This window comes from Copadichromis virginalis, linkage group LG15 (assembly GCF_057382275.1).
Source record: "Copadichromis virginalis isolate Kocher_CV1m ecotype Utaka linkage group LG15, C_Virginalis_male_GT1.1, whole genome shotgun sequence".
In the NCBI taxonomy this organism is placed as follows: domain Eukaryota; kingdom Metazoa; phylum Chordata; class Actinopteri; order Cichliformes; family Cichlidae; genus Copadichromis; species Copadichromis virginalis.
Window position 1 is genome coordinate 42,076,576 of NC_140632.1, and position 24,586 is coordinate 42,101,161.

The window sequence follows — 24,586 nt, forward strand, 5'->3', positions numbered from 1 at the left end:
GTAAATCCCACTGCTAAGACGAATGATTAAAAAAAAAGAACACACCTATTTTATAGAGAAAAAAAGAGCAAAAACATTTCTAAAATTAAACAATTGTCATGGTCCTGGGTCGTTGACCCAGCGTTTTGTGTTTTGTGATTATTTCCCTCTGTTCTAGTTATTCTGTGTCCTCCCCCCTTGTGTCCGGTTCGGGTTCTAGATTTCCTGTTTTGTTCTGAAAGTCTGTGTCTGTTGTCATTGTGTTCAGCTTGTGTCCTCCAGTCATCATGTGTATTCAGATCAGCTGTTCTTCCCTCCTGTGTGTGATTACCTGATTACCTTGTGTGTGTATATTCAGTGGGTGTCGGTCTGTGTTCGTTGTCGGCTCGTCTGCATTCATCCGTGTGTCTCTGCGTTCTATGGTGTTCCTGTCTCTGCGTCTCTCTGCCCTGCACCCTTTTGGTATGGTCCCAGGTTTGTCACTTAGTTTCTCCCAGTTTAGGTTTTCGTTTGTAATTACTCATGCTTCATTGCCTGTTTTTGCCACTACCACCCTGTAAATAAACGTCACTCGTATCATCAGTTTGCTTTCTACTTGAGCTCTCAGCTAAGGCGGTCGCACTTTTCTCCTCTCCTCCTCACCCTTATCTTCCCTGCTTAGCCTCTATGTCCTTGTCTTGTCTTGTGTGCATTTACTTTCCCTGGAACAGTCTCTCACTGTCGTTCTCTAAAACCTAAAAGAGAATTATGGATTTGATCAACTGGTCTCTGAGTGCTATTGACACCCTTTTCCCAACGAGAAGTCTGGGCTCGGGAGAGCCTGAGTGCCCTGGAGGGACTTTCCCTGCCGGTTACACGATGGACGGGTGGCAGAACTGGAGGACCGTGTTCCTGGCGGGACTGTCGATCGAGGACGCTGAAGATATCTACCTATTCGGAACCATGATAACAGGGTTCATGCTGATCGGCGTTGGCTTAGCCCTGGTTTATCAGAGAAATAAGAGAGCGGAACCGGCTGTTCAAACCCCCACAAGGCTGCCCGCTGGATTCGAAGCGACGGGACGAGGCGCGACCTCTCACAACGAACGTAATATGGTCAACACCTTGGAGACGCTTACAGCTGCTGTGAAGGCTCAAAACAACACCATTGAGCGTATGAGGGGAAACATCAGAGAAAGGCCTGCTCAAAATGACACCCTTGAGCGACAGTTGGAAAACATCGCGGAACGGATCACTGCAGTTGTGAGGTCTCAGAATCAAAAGACTGACAACACCATGGAACAGAAGTTTGATACCATCATGGGGAGGCTCGCGGCTCTCCAACGGGAGATCGAGGGACCAGTGTCAGAGGGCTAAATTCGAGCTGCTCACAAAGGAGAAATCAACAATATTCAACATTTGGACACCACGGCGCCAGCTGCTAGGCCCAAGGCTGGAGCCCACCAAAACAACTCCCTGATAACGACTGTGTGATGACTATTCTTCCCGTCCCATGAAGGCCACCTGGGTTGGCTGGCAGACTGTTTACTTAGCCTGATAGAGCGAAGGACACTGTCTCTGCTGAACTATGGACACGCACACACATACACTTACACTGATAGGCACTCACTCATCCCCCCTCCCTTTCCAACGCCTTCGATGCTTGTTTCCGGCGAGGGAACACGGCGGGTCTGTGTGCCGCGCTGGAATGATAGCGCTGTGCAGGGTGGCTGCTGTGTTTCTTCGGATTACTCCTCACCCCCCACCCACCCCTGTGGCTTGTCATGTCTTCACAATGTTGTGCTGTGGACATTTATGTGCTTTTTTGTGCAAAGGAGTTTTTTTGTTTCCTGTTCTCATGCTGTCCTACCATGGAAGCACAGCATGAGTAGGGGTCTCTTTTTTCCTCTTGTACTTTCCCCACTGTAGTGTACATTTCAATGTTTTTTCCTGATTCTACCAATCTCCGACCTGTATCCCCATGTAATGTTTGTGCTATATGTGTAAGGTCGGGGGGGGGGGGGTCCCATTTCACTGCAGGGCAACCTGCATGTGACGAATAAAGCTTTGATTGATTGATTGATTGATTGCTGCATCTTGGGTCCTCCTTTTCCTCCACTCCACACGGCTCACTCCGCCAGCCGTGACAGTACGAGCCGACCAGACATGGACCCAGCGGCATCCGCACCTCCCGAGGAGCTTCGGGAGGAACTAATTGACTCTGTTTCCAGGTTGGTTAACCTATGGCTCGAGCATGAGGGGGAAGAGTGTCTCCGCGCTGTAGAAGCCAGGCTACAGCAGCTCATCTCTGCTCACTCCTGGCTGCTGGACTCTCTTCACCCGCTCGCACAGGACTTCATACTCAACGAACTGCACCTTCACCCACCAGCCGCTACCGCTTCCCAACTCAGCCCGGCGGCGAAGATTTTGCCCGGCCCGCCGGAGGTTTTGCCCGCCGGAGGTTTTGCCCGGCCCGCCGGAGGTTTTGCCTGGCCAGCCGGAGGCTTTGCCCGGGAGGAAGCGACGATCGCGCCGTCGGCGCATCACCCCACAGCCGAAGACTAGGACTTTGGAACTGCCAGCTGTGGTGAGTGAAAAGGACCCTTTTTCTGTTTTGGACTGTGTGTCTGTTTATTCCGGGGCTGTGTTTTTTGAGTCGGCTGCCCTGCCGGTAGCTCAGTTAGCTGCCCAGCAGCCACTAGCTCAGTTAGCCGCTCAGCCATCATCTTCACCAACTCCTCCTGTACAACAGGTTAAGTCCATCCAACCTGAAAAGAACTATTTTTCACCTGTTCATGTCAAGCAGAGAGACACACCACATAACGCAGTAATCAGTCCCCAACAGAATAGAATAGAATAGAATTCAACTTTATTGTCATTGCACATGCACAGGTACAGGGCAACGAAATGCAGTTTGCATCCATCCAGAAGTGCTTAGTGATATAGATATATTACAATATATATTAGCAATAATATAGATATGTAAGTATATTACAGAAATGGGTCTATTATGTTATAATGTACACGGTATGAAGTATGTTGTGAATATTCTATAACTATAAGTATGTACAGGCTGTAGTGAGTACAAGCTATGTACAGGATATGGACAGAATATAAATATGAAAAACTATACAGAATATGAAATAAATAACTTTACAGGAATCTGAGATATACAGCTATACAGAAATGGGAACTATGCAAGTTGTAAACAGTTGTAGGGTTAAAAATTATCATATGTACAGAATGATTGTTTACACAGGGCTATACAGTAGTGCAGTTAAGGTAAGTGAGGGTGTGGATAATTTCTACAGAGGCTATATAAAGTGCTAGTGGTTGTGAGTGGTGGTTCACTCCATGTTATTATTGTGTGTTTGAGGGTACAGTTGTCCATTGTGTGTGTGTGTGTGTATGTTCAGTCCATGAGTTAACGTGGGTCAGATGTCAGGAGGCAGAGTTCAGGAGTCTGACAGCTGTGGGGAAGAAGCTGTTCCGGTACCTGGTGGTCTTAGTCCGGAGGCTCCTGTAGCGCCTCCCAGAGGGCAGGAGGGTGAAGAGTCCATGTGATGGGTGACTGGGGTCTCTGATGATTTTCCCAGCCCTTTTCAGACACCGCTTCCTGTAGATGTCTTTTGTGGCAGGAAGTGGTGCTCCGGCGATGCGCTGGGCAGTTTTCACGACCCTCTGCAACGCCTTCCGGTCCGAGGCAGAGCAGTTCCCGTACCAGACTGTTATACAGTTGGTCAGGATGCTCTCGATGGTGCAGCGATAGAAGTTCACCAGGATGTCTGAGGACAGGTGGTTCTTCCTCAGAGTCCTCAAGAAGAAGAGGCGCTGGTGAGCCTTCTTGACCAGCTTGGAGCAGTTGGTCGTCCAGGTGAGATCCTCGGAGATGTGGACTCCCAGGAACTTGAAGCTGCTCACACGCTCCACAGCCGTCCCCTTAATGTGGATGGGTGGATGTGGGTCAGCATTCCTCCTGTAGTCCACGATGAGCTCCTTGGTCTTCTCGGTGTTAAGCAGCAGGTTGTTTGTGTCGCACCACTCAGCCAGACGATCCACCTCCTCCCTGTAGGCGGCCTCATCGTTGTCACTGATGAGGCCAATCACCGTGGTGTCATCTGCAAACTTAATTAACAGCTGGCCAGTACAGAGACTGTGACGCACTCCAGGGCCTCCCCAGAGGCTGGGTTCCAGCCCCTGATCGACTCTGGACCCCTGGAAGTTAAGAAGCCAGCTGAGGACTGCATCCGGCTGTCGCTGCCTGAGCTGAGTCAATGCTCCGTGCAGCTGCAGTCTGCCTTGTGTTTGCCAGAGGCCCGTGCGCCTGCTGGTTCTGACCCGTTCCTGCCGGAGGCCCGTGCGCCTGCTGGTTCTGACCCGTGCCTGCCAGAGGCCCGCGCGCCTGCTGGTTCTGACCCGTGCCTGCCAGAGGCCCGTGCGCCTGCTGGTTCTGAACTGTGCCTGCCAGAGGCCCGCGCGCCTGCTGGTTCTGACCCGTGCCTGCCAGAGGCCCGCGCGCCTGCTGGTTCTGAACTGTGCCTGCCAGAGGCCCGTGCGCCTGCTGGTTCTGAACTGTGCCTGCCAGAGGCCCGCGCGCCTACTGGTTCTGACCTGTATGTTCCAGGGGCCCCGGTGCCCACTGGTCCAGAGACTGTTTTCGCTGGGGGGCCCGAGGAGCCCGTCCAGCCTCCTGCTTCGCCTGCTGGGGGGCCCGAGGAGCCCGTCCAGCCTCCTGCTTCGCCTCCTGGGGGGGCCCGAGGAGCCCGTGGAGCCCGTCCAGCCCCAAGACTCGTCAGCTGGAGGGCCCGAGGAGCCTGTCCAGCCCCAAGACTCGTCAGCTGGAGGGCCCGAGGAGCCCGTCCAGCCCCCTGCTGCAACATCATCATCTGCCTCGCCTGGCCCGGCTGCAGCATCATCATCTGCCTCGCCTGGCCCGGCTGCAGCATCATCATCTGCCTCGCCTGGCCCGGCTTCGGCATCAGCTTCAGCTTTGCCTGGCCCGGCTTCGGCATCAGCTTCAGCTTCGCCTGGCCCGGCTTCGGCATCGGCTTCAGCTTCGCCTGGCCCGGCTTCGGCATCGGCTTCAGCTTCGCCTGGTCCAGCCTCTGCTTCGGCCTCGCCTGGTCCAGCCTCTGCTTCGGCCTCGTCTGGTGCTGCGACGGCCACGCCACCTTCGGGTCCCGAACTACCGCCTCGACATCGGCGGTCATCTGCCAGGCCGCTGGTGGAGCGTCATCGTCAATATGGACGACCTCCTAGATGCCGCCGCTGCCTTCCGCGCGGTCGGCCTCCAGACTTGTGTCATCGCCGCCGTTGCTGTCTGCACGGTCGGCCGCCTGAACGGTTTCCTCGTCGCCGTCGTTGCTGTCCGCATGGTCGGCCGCCTGAACGGTTTCCCCGTCGCCGCCGCTGCCGTGTGCACGGTCAGCCCCCTGAACTGCCTCCGCTCCGCCACCGCTGCCTTCCGCTCGGTCGGCTTTCGGAGCTGTGTCGCCGACGTGGCCGGCCTCAGAAGATGAACTGTCCTGGACTTCTGAGTTGTCAGCCTCCGGGCCGGCCTCCTGAACTGTGTTTTGTTCTCGTGCTCCAGCATGTGTGTTTTTGTTTTGGACAATTCCCTCGGTTCGCTGGAGCTTGTTTTGTTCGGTGTTGGTCCCTCCGTCCTGGGCCCCCGCCGCCCACCCTGGGTTGGTCGTCTGTTTTTGTTTTGGGCTGTCTGGAGCCAGCCCTTGGAGGGGGGGGTACTGTCATGGTCCTGGGTCGTTGACCCAGCGTTTTGTGTTTTGTGATTATTTCCCTCTGTTCTAGTTATTCTGTGTCCTCCCCCCTTGTGTCCGGTTCGGGTTCTAGATTTCCTGTTTTGTTCTGAAAGTCTGTGTCTGTTGTCATTGTGTTCAACTTGTGTCCTCCAGTCATCATGTGTATTCAGATCAGCTGTTCTTCCCTCCTGTGTGTGATTACCTGATTACCTTGTGTGTGTATATTTAGTGGGTGACAACTGTGTTCGTTGTCGGTTCGTCTGCATTCATCCGTGTGTCTCTGCGTTCTATGGTGTTCCTGTCTCTGCGTCTCTCTGCCCTGCACCCTTTTGGTATGGTCCCAGGTTTGTCACTTAGTTTCTCCCAGTTTAGGTTTCCCTTTGTAATTACTCATGCTTCATTGCCTGTTTTTGCCACTACCACCCTGTAAATAAACGTCACTCATATCATCAGTTTGCTGCATCTTGGGTCCTCCTTTTCCTCCACTCCACACGGCTCACTCCACCAGCCGTGACAACAATTTCCTATCAAAATTGCTTAATAAACATTTATTTTGTTTATTTGTATTTTATTAGTATTTTCCTTAAGTGTGTTAAATATATATTTTCTCATCTAAATGTCCACTGCGCTGTGAGCCAGGGGGCGGTAATGCGCCTTAACATTGGTTGCCAACCAAGAAGAAGAAGAAGCTGTGAGCCAGGAGGGAGGGGGTGAGTGAGTGATTCGTTCGCTCGCTCTATGGCTGTGTCCCAATTCAGGGTCTGCACGCTTGAAGTACGCGCACTACGCGTACTACGTACGGTGCGTACTATAAGTACGAGAAGTGCGGAAGTGAGAGGCTTGTGAAATGGGACGGTATACGCTTCGTCACGCTGTTCAGGTTGCCTAGTAACCATGATACTAACCGCGAGACACGTTACATACAGCTTTGATTGACAGAAATGAAGGAGAAAAATGTTTTGTTGGTCATTCATTTTTGTCATGACATCACTTTAGTTGAGTATCTGAGGCTGAGACCACGGGACTGTGAAACATGATTGTTGGGGTTCATTTCTGTGCTGAACAGCCATTTAAGATTAGTTAGTAAATAACAATTAGTTAATGTTGTTCATGAGACTAAAGTCATCTCACTGTGGTATTGTAAATATAATATGGCCAATATTATAGGGCTTTGGAGCGTGATGTCACGGGGGTGGGCGTGGAAAGGATTTTGGCCCGATCCTCCATTTTGGGGGTCTAGCGCAAGTGAAAAGGGAGCGAAGGCACACACAACAGCCATGGTTCGTATTTGCCGTGTGGTCGGCTGCAATGTTCGATCACACGACCGGCAAGAGAATAAGCTTGAAAATTGTTTATCTTTTCATTCTTTCCCAACCTGGAAGCAACACGAGGCAGCTCGTGTATCGATGTTAGCAAACGAAGGCGTCTAGCCTGGATAGCAGCTGTGAGACGAGCTGACGTGCAGTTCTCTCCCATCTCCAGATATCTGTTGGTGCTCCAGACATTTTCATTCCAGTAAGTTCTAAATATTTTCATATCACTCTTTATAGCCTATTAGTTTTATTTTCGATGCGCTCTGAGGTCATAGCAAATTAGAACAAACATCCTACTGAGTGATTTTGCAGAACTACCTTCTATGTTTCACGGAGACATGGCTGACCCCCACCGTGCCGGACCAGGCCGTAACTCCGTCGGATTCATTCTTTGTGCTCCGCGTGGACAGAATGGCAGAGTCGAACAAAACCAAAGGTGGAGGAGTGTGTTTCATGGTAAACAGAAAGTGGTGTGATGCCAGGAGCATTTCTACTCCAGCGGCTGCTCGCCACATCTGGAGTTCCTGAGCATTAAGTGCCGCCCTTTCTATCTGCCCCGTGAGTTCACCTCGGTCATCGCCACGGCGGTCTACATCCCACCCCAAGCGGACACAGGTATGGCTTTGTCCGAATTACATGATGTGCTGAGCTCGCTTCAAAACAAGGACCCGGGCGCAGCCCTCATTGTAGCAGGAGACTTTAACAAAGCGAACCTCAGACAAGTCATGCCAAACTTTTACCAGCATGTCTCGTGTCCAACGAGAGGGGATCGGATTTTGGATCACAGTATGCAGGTTCATCTGTAACAGTCCTTGTGCCACAGATCAGCACTGTTGCTTCTACATAACAGAAGAGCAGTGACGTGGCTGCAGGTCCCCACGACTCCGTCCATGCAGGTGCAGCGGGCGTCTTCAACCTTTCCTGTGATGCTCACAGTGACCCATGGCTGCAATGCTGGTTCATTCAGTCTTTGAGAGTGCAGGACCTGAAACACACACAGACAAAGTTCATTTAAAGACAAGAACTATGAGCCAAGGCCGACACAAATGTGTTTAATCTACTTTATCATAAATGTAACAAAGTGTTTAGAAAGTTAGCACATACGTGTAATTTTTCATTTCTTTATGTGTCCATCTATAGAACGCTGCACGTTATAGTGTAAATCTGCCTGTTCTCTGTCAGAAACCTGCCTGCAGAAAATGAACCTAAAGTATGTAATGCAAGGATGTAATCACTTTCAAGATGGAGAAAGCATAAAGTGACAATTAGGAATCACTTAATATGATAAGGAGATTCTGCAGGTCATTAATCAATGTATAAAACTAAACTAAAATGTATTTTTAGTGACACAGGATACAAACATGGAAGCAAGATGTATAATTAGGATTATTTATAATAAATATGAATAAATTAGTGCAATTTCTTTAACCATAAAGAATAACTAAATCCTTCAGGACAGTGTCTCATCAATGCACTGAACTCACTATGTTATTCACCTAACAGCCTCCACATGTTCTCACTGTAATTTCCCCTCATGAATGAATTTATGCTGCACTAATCTGAATGTTTGCAAGGAAATCAAACGCATTTCACTCGCAGTACTCGAGCTGACTTACCTTTGTTTGAATGACGACTTGTAGGCGCTGACTCCACAGACAAGGTACGAAAATATGTCAGGCTACGTCAATAGCGGTTGGTCTTCAGGGTTTCTACTCCACGGCCGTATTTCATACGGGTCCACATTTCCAATGCAGGCTATTTTCTGCAAGTACCGCCGCTTCGCCTCTGAACGAAATCGGTCTCTATACAGTTCATTCTCTTTTGAGCTGCTTTTAAGCATCTTTCTTGTAGTCGTTGTTCCAACACAGTATGTTGTTTCGATTCGTAGACCCCGAAAATGGCGCCCTATAGTATTGTCAGATTATTATGGAAAAAAAAACACCCAGCACGCCCCTGCGGGCGGTTTATCCTTCAAGCTCGGGTCCTCTACCAGAGGCCTGGGAGCTTGAGGGTCCTGCAGTATCTTAGCTGTTCCCAGGACTGCGCTCTTCTGGACAGAGATCTCCGATGTTGTTCCCGGGATCTGCTGGAGCCACTCGCCTAGCTTGGGAGTCACCGCACCTAGTGCTCCGATTACCACGGGGACCACTGTTACCACTGATATATATACAGTATATATATATATATATATATATGTATACACACACATATATATATATATATATACACACATATATATACATACACACATATATATACATATATATACATATATCACTGACTTTCAGCTTGTTGTGTTTGTGGCTGACTTTAATTATTAAACATTCGCACATAAATAAGTGACGTCATATTCAGCACTTTTGACAGTTCACTCTTCGGCCGCTCCATCTTATTAGGGAAATTCCATATACATAAATGTAAATTTCAAAACTCAACCCCATCATTTAATTTGTTTTTGATTGAAATTAAACATTACTTAAACTCTCTTAAATTAACTTCCAATAAAAAAGGTTTATCATTGATTGAAATTCATTCAGAAATGTTTAATGAATGAGCTGTCACAACTTTCGAGTACAAAGTTGTTATGAAGTCTGTCACCCCCCCCCCCCCCTTTTTTTTTTCCTTTATTTATTCATCCTTCTTATTTCATTGTACTGTATATTGTTACTCTTATTTGCCTTGTATGTCTACTGTACAAACTGAACTGTAATGACTGACTGTTCGCTTTATAATTTCAATAAAGTTTGGGGGGAAAAAAACTTCTTCGGCTGCTCCCTTCTGCCGTATTTTGCGGCAAAATTCTCCACACCCACCGCCGCGCTATGAATTGTGGGATATATGGGACCACGAAGCGTGCACCGGACCACGCTTGATATTTGGGGAAATCGACGGCGCATTTGGAGTATGCATTTGAAGTACACTTCGAATTGGGACAGCCGTCGTCGCGTGGCGGTGACGTAACCGCACTTAAAATGCGTACTTCAATCGTGCAGACCCTGAATTGGGACACAGCCTATGATTCAGCACAGGAGGGAGGGGGTTAGTGACTCCTGAGTGATTCGTTCGCTCTTTGATTCAGCACAGGAGGGAGGGGGTGAGCGAGTCCTGAGTGATTCGCTTATGCTTACGATTCAGCACAGGAAGCGAGGGGGTGAGTAGCTCAAATGTGTTGTTAGCATGTTAGCAGCGCGATGCTACTCTGAACCGAGGAGCTATTTTCTTCCAGTTCAGAGCAGAAATGCTTTTGTTATGAAACTGGCTGTTGTTTTTCCCCCCACAATTTTAATTATAAGCTAGATATATTTCTACTAATGGAATTAGTTTGCTAATAGCAACAGGGATGAGTCAGTGAGTCAGTTGAGCTTGTGAATCATGATTCACGAGTCAGTAAAGTGATTCTCGAGTATTGAACGATTCGTTCACGAATCGAACATCACTACACTGAACCCTGTGGAACTCCATAATTAACTTCAGTGTGTGAAGAAGACTTTACATGCACAAATTGGAGTCTATTAGGTAGATATGATACAAACCACTGTAGTGCAGTACCTGTAATACCTAGAGCGTTCATAAGACCATGAGTTAATGTTTTACTTATATATTTGTATGTATTTAAATCGTGTCTTCTCACGTTCTAGTGACTGGTCTGTCTGTTTTTCTCCTATGAATCTCCTGTGAATCCATCGTGTGTTTTCCCTGCCGTCCACCTTCCTATGCCTCCATTCATCCTCCGTCATGTTCGTGTTCATGTTTGCTGTTTAGTAGTTTAGTTTGTCCCAGTTCAGATTATCTTTAGTCTCGTTTGCCATTTTCACCTTGTGTTTTACTTTTCAATAAACCTCCTTCGCACCTCCATGAGTGCCTGCACTTGGATTGTATAACAGGGTTAGGTTTGTGTATGAGATTTCCTATGCCCCCTGAATGCACCATACAGTGGGGCAAAAAAGTATTTAGTCAGCCACCGATTGTGCAAGTTCCCCCACCTAAAATGATGACAGAGGTCAGTAATTTGCACCAGAGGTACACTTCAACTGTGAGAGACAGAATGTGAAAAAAAAATCCATGAATCCACATGGTAGGATTTGTAAAGAATTTATTCGTAAATCAGGGTGGAAAATAAGTGTTTGGTCAATAACAAAAATACAACTCAATACTGTGTAACATAACCTTTGTTGGCAATAACAGAGGTCAAACATTTACTATAGGTCTTTACCAGGTTTGCACACACAGTAGCTGGTATTTTGGCCCATTCCTCCATGCAGATCTTCTCGAGAGCAGTGATGTTTTGGGGCTGTCGCTGAGCAACACGGACTTTCAACTCCCGCCACAGATTTTCTATGGGGTTGAGGTCTGGAGACTGGCTAGGCCACTCCAGGACTTTCAAATGCTTCTTACGGAGCCACTCCTTTGTTGCCCGGGCGGTGTGTTTTGGATCATTGTCATGTTGGAAGACCCAGCCTCGTTTCATCTTCAAAGTTCTCACTGATGGAAGGAGGTTTTGGCTCAAAATCTCACGATACATGGCCCCATTCATTCTGTCCTTAACACGGATCAGTCGTCCTGTCCCCTTGGCAGAAAAACAGCCCCATAGCATGATGTTTCCACCCCCATGCTTCACAGTAGGTATGGTGTTCTTGGGATGCAACTCAGTATTCTTCTTCCTCCAAACACGACGAGTTGAGTTTATACCAAAAAGTTCTACTTTGGTTTCATCTGACCACATGACATTCTCCCAATCCTCTGCTGTATCATCCATGTGCTCTCTGGCAAACTTCAGACGGGCCTGGACATGCACTGGCTTCAGCAGCGGAACACGTCTGGCACTGCGGGATTTGATTCCCTGCCGTTGTAGTGTGTTACTGATGGTGACCTTTGTTACTTTGGTCCCAGCTCTCTGCACGTCATTCACCAGGTCCCCCCGTGTGGTTCTGGGATCTTTGCTCACCGTTCTCATGATCATTTTGACCCCACGGGATGAGATCTTGCGTGGAGCCCCAGATCGAGGGAGATTATCAGTGGTCTTGTATGTCTTCCATTTTCTGATGATTGCTCCCACAGTTGATTTTTTCACACCAAGCTGCTTGCCTATTGTAGATTCACTCTTCCCAGTCTGGTGCAGGTCTACAATACTTTTCCTGGTGTCCTTCGAAAGCTCTTTGGTCTTGGCCATGGCGGAGTTTGGAGTCTGACTGTTTGAGGCTGTGGACAGGTGTCTTTTATACAGATGATGAGTTCAAACAGGTGCCATTCATACAGGTAACGAGTGGGGGACAGAAAAGCTTCTTACAGAAGACGTTACAGGTCTGTGAGAGCCAGAGATTTTCCTTGTTTGAGGTGACCAAATACTTATTTTCCACCCTAATTTACGAATAAATTCTTTACAAATCCTACCATGTGGATTCATGGATTTTTTTTTCACATTCTGTCTCTCACAGTTGAAGTGTACCTCTGGTGCAAATTACTGAGCTCTGTCATCATTTTAAGTGGGGGAACTTGCACAATCGGTGGCTGACTAAATACTTTTTTTCCCCACTGTAGGTGTGCATGTCCGAAGCTTCAGTTCAGAGACAAACGGCAGCTGAACAACGGACAGTGTGCACGTTCATGAAGTATTTGCTGCCAGCTCAGATTTCTTTAACCCTTCTAAACATGGATCCTCCTTTATTTTTCTCACACGGCTCATCCCTTTTGCCATGACACTAAAAGACACGTTGATGGTTTGGAGGAAGTAATTACTGAAGTTAACTCAGAAAGATCAATTGGAGAAAAAGCATCTAAATGTCATGATCCTAGGCCATGTTGGCCCAGCATTCTTAGTTTTCATGTATTCTTGTATTTTGTTCTTCATTTAGGCCATGGTTCCTGGGTTGCTCTGTTCAGTTGTTCCTTATTTGATTTCCCCTTGTGCCTTTTACCCCCTGTGTGCCCTATGTATCTGTGAGCCCTCGTCTCCCCTCCTTGTGTTTCATTCAATGTTTTACCCAGCCCGTTATGTCTGTGCTCTCTCTCTCTCTCCTCCTGTCTGAACCTCTGTGTACTTCCTGTTTTACTTTGACAGTCTCTCGTCAGTATGCGTCATGTTGTGTTCACTCCTGCCCTGTCTCGTTACGATTATCTGTGTCTGCTGTGTTCCCCGTGTGCTCCCACTTCTCTCGTTAAACCTCTGTTTATTTATGTCTGCGTCTCCCTCTGTTCGGTGTCGCATTCTCCCTCATTCATGGCCGTGTGTTTCTCTGTGTGCTAGTGTGTTGCTTCCCAGTGTAGTTTCTTATCAGTTTGTTTCGCCGTTTCCCTCCAGCAATAAAAGCTGTTTTGAGTTCATTCCTGCCTCTGTGAGCTTGCTTTTGGGTCCACTTCCTGCCTGCCACACAGCCGAATCATGACATAAATGAATATCAATGGTACTGAAAGTATGTGTAGATAATGTTACATCTGTGAGATGATTTTGAATTTTTCTCTAAAGGTTAAAATGTTATTTGTGAAGAAGTTCATGAAGTCATTACTAGTTAACGTTAAAGGGATGGTTGGCTCAAAAGAGCTCTGACTGTTTGTCAGCCTGGCTACAGAGCTGAAGAGAAACCTGGGGTTGTTCTTATTTTCTTCAATCAGTGATGAATAGTAAGATGTTCTGGCTTTGCGGAGGGCTTTCTTATAAAGCAGCAAACTATTTCTCCAGGCTAAATGATGATCCTCTAAATTTGTGACACGCCGTTTCCTCTCCAGCTTACGAGTCATCTGCTTTAGGCTACGTGTTTGAGAATTATACCACGGAGTCAGGTACTTCTGATTAGAGGCCTTCGTTTTCACAGGAGCTACAGTATCCAGAGTTGTACATAGTGAGGAGGCAAAATTATTAACAAGATAACTGATCTCTGTTGGAGTAGCGTTCAGGTAGCTGCTCATTGTGAGTTTGAATCTGCTCCATTAATATAACTACAACCTAAAATCCAGCCTTTCACAGAAAGCTCTTTACTCTTGAGACGTTGTCAGAATTTAAACTGTGTGTTTTTCTTCTATATTTTGCTATTGATCAACTATTTTGCTGCCATCCCATATACAATATTTTGGTCTCAGTGGAATTACCATCCCCACCCTAAATGACCATAGCCCCTCCACCCTTATTTATTTATTATATTATATAACTGCCCTTGTATACAGCCCCACAAAGTTTCTGTTTCAATGTTTCTACACATACACCATGTATATAGTTTACTCACATATATGTATAGATGCCAAATATCCTTGGGCAAGATACTAACCCCATGTTTGCCTACTGGTGGTGGTCAGAGGGCCCGGTGGCGCCAGTGTCCGGCAGCCTCGCCTCTGTCAGTGCGCCCCAGGGCAGCTGTGGCTACAATGTAGCTGCCATCACCAGTGTGTGAATGGGTGAATGACTGAATGTAGTGTGAAGCGCTTTGGGGTCCTTAGGGACTAGAAAAGCGCTTTGTGTTCCAGCTACCTAATTTCCCTGTGCAAGATGTCTGTGAAGGTTCTCAGTCATCCAGGTCATCGTAGTCAAAGGAGCTTGCAAAGAAAAGCATCTGGACTTCTTTAAGTTGCTTGAAGACCTTTCACCTCTCATCCGAGAAGCTTCTTCAGTTCTACGGTCAAAGATGGTGGCACAGAAGAAGAACAGAAGAACACAGAAGAGCCACCTCCACAGGACAAGACTCAGCAGTCCATCTGCATCTAAAGGTCAAAGGTCACTCTTTCGAGGATGCCAATGTTCACATTTTGGACAGAGAGGACAGATGGTTTGAAAGAGGAGTGAAAGAAGCCATCTATGTCCACTGTGAGCGACCATCTTTGAACAGAGGCGGGGTTTACGACACCAACTCTCTGCCATCTATAATCCAGTTTTGAGATCCTTCCCAGACGCCTTAACGCCCACTCACATCCTGGGCCAGCTGACCTCAGGAATTCGCATGATAAGGTGGGGCCAGGTTTCACAATGAACACACCCGAAACCCTGGCTGATTGGGACCCACACCCAGTTTCACACCTTGGCTCAGGCGATTAGAGGATCATCAGGGGGTCCTTTTGTCCCTCTGTGGGGGGAAACTCCCACTAGGTTTATATCTGGGACTCTCCACCATTTGACCTTAGAACTGAAGAAGCTTCTCGGATGAGAGGTGAAACGTCTTCAAGCAACTTAAAGAAGTCCAGACGCTTTTCTTTGCAAGCTCCTTTGACTTCCCTGTGCAAGAAACCGCACAATGATGATAAAAGGTCTAAAAATAATCAGTCTTTTCTTATTCGGCCCCTCACAGTTGTTCACTTTAACCAGAAAATGCTTGACTCTAAAGTTGCTACGAAGTTTTGAGCAACTGGTCAGGAAGCAGTAAATAAATCACAGGGAAACAAATTTAGGACATGTGGGGAGTTAAGAAATGTTACCAGAGTTCACTCATATTGAAGAGTGAGTGATCAGTGGCTCATATTCAATGTGTGCAGATTTCTGAGTGTGATGCATGTTTATGTCTCCTTCCTGTAGAGGAGAAGCTTGGGAAAATGCGGACAGAGTTTGTGTGGAGGGTGTCAAAAGAAATCCTCATACAGCTCCTCGAGGCCCTGGTTGCAGAAGGTGTGTTTAATGATTTGGAGAAAGAGAGCATTATGGAGAAGAACCGGGTTACAGCAGATAAGGCACGCTGTATCATTGACGCAGTGAAGAAGAAAGGAGACAAAGCCAGCGGCATAATGATCAGACATCTTCAGACCAGAGATCCAACTCTCTCCTCTCAGCTGGGTTTATGCTCCGGTCCATCAGCTAAGCACGGTGAGGTTGATGGCATCTTCTCAATAATCAATCAATAATCTTCTATTAGAGGGATAAGAGCATGCTGCAGTGGTTTGTATCATATCTATTTAATAGACTCCAGTTTGTGCATGTAAATGGAGAGTCCTCTTCACACACTGAGGTTAATTATGGAGTTCCACAGGGTTCAGTGCTAGGACCAATTCTGTTTACATTATACATGCTTCCCTTAGGCAGTATCATTAGAAGACATAGCATACATTTACACTGCTATGCAGATGACACCCAGCTCTATCTGTCCATGAAGCCAGATAACACACACCAATGAGTTAAACTGCAGGAATGTCTTAAAGACATAAAGACCTGGATGGCCGCTAACTTTCTGCTTCTTAATTCAGATCAAACTGAGGTTATTGTACTCGGCCCTGAAAATCTTAGAAATATGGTATCTAACCAGATGCGTACTCTGGATGGCATTACCTTGGCCTCCAGTAACACTGTGAGGAACCTTGGAGTCATTTTTGACCAAGATATGTCCTTCAACGCACATATTAAACAAATTTGTAATGTATTTGCAACTACTGAAGCTTCGGGACCTTCGGGTCAGGTAGTAATGCTTTTAATGTTTCTGGCCATTGACAGAAACATTAAAACATTAAACCTCTCTTCTTTTATTCATTTAGAGGCTCTTCAGAAGTGTCAGATTAACTTCAAATCAAAACTAAAGAAGAAGTTCCAGTGTGTGTTTGAGGGGATCGCTAAAGCAGGAAACCCAACCCTTCTGAATCAGATCTACACAGAGCTCTACATCACAGAGGGAGGGACTGCAGAGGTCAATGATGAACATGAGGTCAGACAGATTGAAACAGCATCCAGGAAACCAGACAGACCAGAAACAACCATCAGACAAGAAGACATCTTTAAAGCCTCACCTGGAAGAGATGAACCAATCAGAACTGTGCTGACAAAGGGAGTGGCTGGCATTGGGAAAACAGTCTTAACACAGAAATACAGCCTGGACTGGGCTGAAGACAAAGCCAACCAGGACATCCAGTTCATATTTCCATTCACTTTCAGAGAGCTGAATGTGCTGAAAGAGGAAAAGTTCAGCTTGGTGCAACTTGTTCATCACTTCTTTACTGAAACCAAAGAAGCAGGAATCTGCAGCTTTGAAGACTTCCAGGTTGTGTTCATCTTTGATGGTCTGGATGAGTGTCGACTTCCTCTGGACTTCCACAAAACTACAATCCTAACTGACCCTAGAAAGTCCACCTCAGTGGATGTGCTGCTGATAAACCTCATCAGGGGGAAACTGCTTCCCTCTGCTCGCCTCTGGATAACCACACGACCTGCAGCAGCCAATCAGATCCCTCCTGTCTGTGTTGGCATGGTGACAGAGGTCAAAGGGTTCACTGACCCACAGAAGGAAGAGTACTTCAGGAAGAGATTCAGAGATGAGGAGCAGGCCAGCAGGATCATCTCCCACATCAAGACATCACGAAGCCTCCACATCATGTGTCACATCCCAGTCTTCTGCTGGATCACTGCTACAGTTCTGGAGGATGTGCTGGAAACCAGAGAGGGAGGACAGCTGCCCAAGACCCTGACTGAGATGTACATCCACTTCCTGGTGGTTCAGGCCAAAGTGAAGAGGGTCAAGTATGATGGAGGAGCTGAGACAGACCCACACTGGAGTCCAGAGAGCAGAAAGATGATTGAGTCTCTGGGAAAACTGGCTTTTGATCAGCTGCAGAAAGGAAACCTGATCTTCTATGAATCAGACCTGACAGAGTGTGGCATCAATATCAGAGCAGCCTCAGTGTACTCAGGAGTGTTCACACAGATATTTAAAGAGGAGAGAGGACTGTACCAGGACAAGGTGTTCTGCTTCATCCATCTGAGTGTTCAGGAGTTTCTGGCTGCTCTTCATGTCCATCTGACCTTCATCAACTCTGGACTCAATCTGCTGGAAGAAACAACCTCCTGGTGGTTTAAATTATTTAACACACCAAAACTTCAATCTCTCCACCAGACTGCTGCGAACAAGGCCTTACAGAGTCCAAATGGACACCTGGACTTGTTCCTCCGCTTCCTCCTGGGTCTTTCACTGCAGACCAGTCAGACTGTCTTACGAGGTCTGCTGACGCAGACAGGAAGTAGCTCACAGACCAATCAGGAAACAGTCCAGTACATCAAGGAGAAGCTCAGTGAGAATCTGTCTGCAGAGAAAAGTATCAATCTGATCCACTGTCTGAATGAACTGAATGATCGTTCTCTAGTGGAGGAGATCCAACAGTCCCTGAGATCAGGAAGTCTCTCCACAGATAAACTGTCTCCTACTCAGTGGTCAGCTCTGGTCTTCATCTTACTATCATCAGAAAAAGATCTGGATGTGTTTGACCTGAAGAAATACTCTGCTTCAGAGGAGGCTCTTCTGAGGTTGCTGCCAGTGGTCAAAGCCTCCAACAAAGCTCTGTAAGCAAGGACATACTTCTCATTTTATTTTTAAAATACAGTCATTGAGTTTTGTTTTAAATTGATGGTCCATAGCTGCTGCTGATAACATGTTTTAGCTTATAATTTATTTGAGGTATTGTGGGATACGAATGATGAGCTTGATCACATTCTTCACACCTTTATTACCAGTTGTTGTACCTTATACTTTCACGGCTGCAGCTTTCCAGCCCCCAGCCAAATGTAACACGGTTAAAGGACCAGGGCGCCTGACTGCAGCCTCATAGACAATGAGCTATCAGAATAAGTTTCGACTATGGAGCCTGAGGGTGTGAATAAAACACAGGAAATCAAAGTCGAGCTCAAAATATATGTATTATGTTTGTTATGAGGAATATATAGACAGATGTACAAAAAAAAAAATGCATATATATCACAAACAAAATAATGTTGACAATACAAGACAGCTTATTGGGTTCCAAAAGGAGGTGGGATGAGGTGTAGTCCAGTATGTGATTTATTTTAGTTCCATGGACCTGTGATAGGTCATGTGTCAACAGTTTGATTCAGTCCATAGGTTCATAATTCCTACCGCAACGTAGCGGTGGTCGGGTGGCTCGCCATCTCGCGCTGATCAGGGCTGATCGCGGGAGAAAAAAGAAACCTGACCGTTGAGTCGATTGTGAGGTAGTGTAAAGGTGAATGAATTGGCCGGGTTATTGCACGCTGTCAACTGGTCTGTAGTGTAAAATTTGTCGATATCTGACAAGTACGCCAACCACAGGGACAACAGCAGCCAGAGGAGCAGGGACATGCAGCTGATTGACCCGGAACTTATACAGGGTTCATTCCCGCCACAATAAAGGGACTGGCGGAAGTGGGGTCAGAAGTTACCGTGGTTACACAAACACACACCAATAACAACAGTATGGACCCAGTTCAATCCGTTTTAAGCCAGCAAGGCGTGATTGCGGATGCCGCTCGGTCTGCCATTTGTCCCACAGCGATGATGAAGCTGATCTGGTGGCCACCGTGTGGACCAGAGGATGCCTGTGTGGCAAGTGGAGGTGGCACAGCAGTCACGGCATGATCCGAGGCTCCCAGGCGGCTTGGCAGGCAGCCGTTACGCAAGACCACACAGAGCCCCAGGTGGAAGGAAGCCTGGTCTAGACAGCACGCCAACCTCAGGCTTGGCAGGGTCCTCGCGCACCCCATCCCGGCTGGGAAGGGCTCTTGTGTGCTCTGACCTTTGGAACCTGCTGAGCAGGTCCCTCACGTGCTCCGACCTCAGCAGCCCTCTTCCGGGGAACAGGCACTTGTGTAGGCATCTGCCGGGCACCAGCCGCTTCCACCCGCGGAGTGGGTAAGAAGCTTTAGTCAGAAGCTGCTGCAGAGCAGGGCCAAACATTCCTACTGGCCAACTACTATAACTACAAATCCTATAGTATAACCAATCAAATTAACCTAAATATTTCCTGACTACAGAAGTTTTCCACCTGATTTGGCATCAAATTCATCTCTTTAATAGATCACGGGGGCAGCACCCTAAGCAAAAAAAACCATTCCTCCCTCTCCCCAGCCACCTCTTCCAGCTTGTCCGGGGGAACACCACGGCGTTACCCAATGTGTCCTGGGTTGCCCAACAACTTATCGGGAGATATCTTTGTCAGATACACGAACCACCACAACTGGCTCCTTTCCATGTGGAGGAGCAGTGGCTCTACTCTGAGCCCCTCCCGGTTGGCTGAACCTCTCACGCTATCTCTAATGGTAAGGTCAGCCACCCTTCAGAGGAAGTTCATTTCTGCCGCTTCTATCTGCACTCTCATTCTTTCAGTCACTACCCACAGCTCGTGACCACAGGTGAGGGTAGGGACGTAGATCCCCTCTGCGAATCACTACCTTATGGTGGTGGAGGAGTTTGTGTGTCCCAGGGATCCCAGGGGCTATTTTGTCCGGGGGCTTCTGCCCCTGGTAGGGTCTCCCATGGCAAATTGGTTGTAGGTAGGTGAGGAACAAAGAGCGATTCAGAAGACCCCTATGAGTAGAACACCAAGAGAACAGTTCACCCTGCCAAGCATCAGGTGGGCGGGCCTTAGTCCATGGGGCCTGGCCCTGCACAGCCCAAAAAAGGTCCCTTTTTTGGGCTGTGCAAGGAACCTGCTGCCCACCACCCGCAGGTGCCGTAGGGGTTGGGTGCATTGTGTGCCGGGTGGCGGGCTGGAGCAGAGGCCCTGGTGGATCAATCATCAGTTACCAAAGCTGGCAATTGGAACATGGAATATCACCTCTCTGGTGGGGAAGGAGCCTGAGTTAGGCATGGGGTTGAGAGGTACCGGCTAGATATAGTTGGGCTCATCTCAACGCATGGCTTGGGCTCTGGAACCAGTCTCCTGGAGAGGGGCTGGACTCAGTTGCCCCTGTCCTAGATAACTCTATAGATATTAGAATTATGAAAGTGACCAGCAGAACTGAATGCCTGTGACTGTAGAAAACATGGACGACGCGACAGCTCCCCCAAAATGAAGCTAAAATGTCTCTATTGCCCCTTGGTGTATGGCTGCAGGGCTGCAGTAAAGGTCATAAACTCCGCCTACTCCATGTTAGCGGATGGGATTGGGGACAGACAAAAGTAAATTAATTCTCATCAGATACATTTTTTCAGATACATTTTTTCCAAAGATTCTTTCTTTTGTTATCAATAGTTCTTATCACGCTGATTTGTGTCCAAGGGGTCTCCTTTCCCATAAGTTTGATTCTATCGCGGTGATGTTAAATTGGCGTGTAACTTCATCATAACAGTTTTGACTGGCAGCTGCAGTCACGGAGAAACTTGCGTATCTCTGTTCAGGAATAGCAGATAGAGTGTAGGCTCTGAGAGAAGGGCCAGAGTTTTTGTTACAAAAACACGAACGACTGTTTTAACCTGACAGCCTGAGGTGTTCTTCAGTAAACTGGACTACCCGACAGAAGGACTCGAGGCCCCACTGCACCTTTTTGGTAAGTTAAACGTGTTTGTAAGCTAATCCATAATTACCGTCCTTAGCTCGGTCCTGAGACCTAGCTAGCTAACATGAGCACTCGGATGTCGGGGAAACTTGTTTTGTAAAATTCGTTTATCTAATCCTTGCAGGTGAATGAATTTATCCTGGATAAAAAAAATCAAGAGAAACGCCCCGGGCTGCTCAGTCATTAATTACCGTTACTGTACTTTTATTACAAGTATTATACTGTAAAAGTGACAGGCTGCACTCTGCTTCAGCTCCTGTGCAGAGCTGATTATTAAATATGTGCAAACAACAGTTTTCAGTCTCTTGCCACATCTGTAAAGACAATAAATACCAAATTTAAAAAAAAAGCTTTTACTTCAGTCACTCCTCATTAATCAGTATTTATGGATTAAACTGTAGAACTGAAAATGTAAGAGAAGAGCTTCAGATCCTGAGTGTGTGAGGACAGAAGGATCAGCTTTATTTCAGATTTGAGAGATAAACTTTATAATTCAGTTTGTGATGGTTCTGTTGTCTTTGTGATTACAGGAGCTGCCCTCAGATTCAGACCTCAGCATCAGATCATCCAACATGTTCACATGTTAACTGCAAAATGAACTGATGAAAACAGTGCAAAGGTTAAAGTACCACATGTGCTGTAGCGAAAGCTGCAGCTTTATTGATAAAGTTAAAGATAAAAAAAGAAAAGGATTAATCACCCATGTAACTGTGTCACTATATATCAGCATTAACAGGACCTCAGTTTGGTGTTTTACAAAGCTGCTGATCTCAAACCTGCACAGCTTCCGTTTTAAACACTTGATGTACTCAGCTGCATGAAGAGCACATTTTTCTGACACAATTAAATAAAACCTGATGAAGGTCAAAGGTTGTCACTTGTATTCAAACTACAACCTTGTGATCTGGAATTCTTTCACAGTTTTTTGCCGATAGTGTGTTATTTACCATAAAGTAATTCAAAGTTATTTATACCAGAGTAACTAGAGAGGATCATATATTTTTAAATATATAACTTTCTACAGGACTGAGTATAATATCTCTATGTAAAAGTCCGGAGCCTCTGGGGAGTATCCGAGTATTTATAACATTACACAAAGCAAAGGTCTCCATCACAGTGTTCATGAAATGCTGGGTTTATCCATCTCCTGGGAGGAGTGCGGAAGATTTCCCTGTGAGGGAGCTGCTGGTGAAGATCATGAGTCCTGCTTGATCAATGCGATGAGCTTCAGTCTTCCTGGTGTTTCTTAAATGATGCCTCTCTCAGTGGGTCAACAGAACTTCTGGAACAGGACAGCTGTGATGAAAGAAAGGGAAGAAGTTTCTCCAAACCTCTGGACCCAGGAAACCCAGCTTAGTCTTCATGGTATCCCTCACTAGTTTCTCCCCAGGGTGAATGTAGCTGTTGATATAATATGGACTCTATTATTAAATGAAAAAAACAAATTAGACTAAACTACTGAAACGTTCTGCTGCTGTTTTTAAAGTTTCCATGTTTCCATGTTACCAGGAAGGGTTCAGAGGGCTCTGAACATTTAAACAGTTTTAGATCTATTACACTCAATCTTAAATGTTAAAATCTTAAAGGACAACGTTACATTTTTTTATATTAACAGTAACTCTGGGCGTGGAGTGTGCAGCTGATCTCATCGCTGTCTAAAAATGGATAACAAAACCTAAGGAGTGCTGAACAGTGTTGGTCAAGTTACTTGAAAAAGGTAATCAATAACTAATTACTGATTACTTCCCCAAAAAAGTAATCCCGTTACTTTACTGATTACTTATTTTCAAAAGTAATTAGTTACTTAGTTACTTTTTAAAACATGATTTATCCCCTAAATAGGTAATAAAGCAATAGATCTTTCAGCCCAATTCTAATTTTTCTGCATAATCCATCATATAAAATGTAATCAAATGAAAAAGTCTTTTTAAAACTACTTGATAGGTTTGAAGCATAAACCTATTCGCTGGAACGTTAAGGACAATTAACTACACAGAAAAAGCAAGACACAAGTAGGCAAAATTCTTTGTGTTACTCATGTATGAGGGAGAGAACCACGACAAGCGCCGTTCCTTCGCTTGACCCCAGTAGCTCTCGTCCGCTCCCCCATAACATTGTTCTTTTATTGAGCTCACATGAATATACATAGTTTCATTAACATAAGAGGTCTACATACACACCAAGAGTACCTTGCCTGTGCGTTGTGTAAGTTTGTGTGTGTGTGGGGTCAAGATGTGACCCTGTGAAGACTCCCCAAAGCTGGTGCCAGGAGTCTAGCGGGTCCATCTAAACAAAAGGCTCTTACACTCAAACAGATATACGTGTGTTTGCTATACCATATATCAGCAAGAGAAGATACGACCTCTCCAAGGAGGTGTGTGATCTATGCCAGAACACTCTGTAGAGGAGTGAACGCACCCCCCTCTTCATGCTACACAGATATGTTACAGAACTCCTAGGATGAGACATTCTTTCAATCTACAAATGATTATATACTTCTAAGCATATATGAGTAAATATTTCTAAGCATAAATGACAATAAACAATATTAGTTTTAATCTTTTAACTTTATGCATCAAGCAAACATTAAATTATATGCAACATTCTCTGACTGGAAAAAATTTGTTTAACATTTAAACCTATTTTCTGCACATTCCACCATATAAAATAAAATCGGTTTTTGTGTTTACACTCACTCTTTCAAATCGATGCACGTAAAACACAGCAGAAAATTAATAAAATCAAAGACTCAGCGGTCCTGTTGCTCTATTTTCACCTGTATAGCAGGAGTGGGGCAGGCGGAGGTTTACCCTGGTGCAGGTGTGCTGCAGTGGTCAGTGGAAGGATATGGCAGTTTCTCTGTGAATTTCACATTCCTGTGGCAGCGTATTTGGTGCTTGCTCGGACCTTTAGGGGTTTTTTTGCTGTAAAAAGAAGTTTTCTTCCCACACAGTGAGCAGCAGACGCTAATGTTTTTTTTACTTTTTACAGAATCAAACTCAAAGTAAGGTCAGCACCTCCACGCTTTAAATGCTGCACGGTCATACACTCTCCCGCACTCGATATATTATCCATTTGTGATCTGCACGCAGCTGTTGCCACGAACGTTGCACTCGCTTACGTCATTGTCATGAGACACTCTCACAAAAAAATAACAGTTTTAGTAACACAGTAACGCAGCGTGCTTAGGCGAAAGTAACAGTAATCGTTACTTGTAACGGGTTACTTATAATGCGTTACTGCCCATCTCTGGTGCTGAATCATTCAATAATACAGACTATTAGAGTAATAGGTGTGTAGCATCACTAGCAACAAGCCCCCAACACATTGCGTGT

General features: G+C 46.3%; 1 protein-coding gene across 1 annotated transcript in view; it reads left to right on the forward strand.

Annotated features, from left to right (window-relative positions):
* LOC146693095 (protein NLRC3-like) overlaps positions 1-24,586 on the forward strand; it is a 37,532-nt gene that overhangs the window by 5,154 nt on the left and 7,792 nt on the right. Inside the window, exons 3-4 of the mRNA XM_085433459.1 lie at positions 15,525-15,809; positions 16,472-18,263. Coding sequence (XP_085289585.1) covers positions 15,525-15,809; positions 16,472-18,263 — 2,077 coding nt within the window. The remainder of the gene's footprint in view (positions 1-15,524; positions 15,810-16,471; positions 18,264-24,586) is intronic.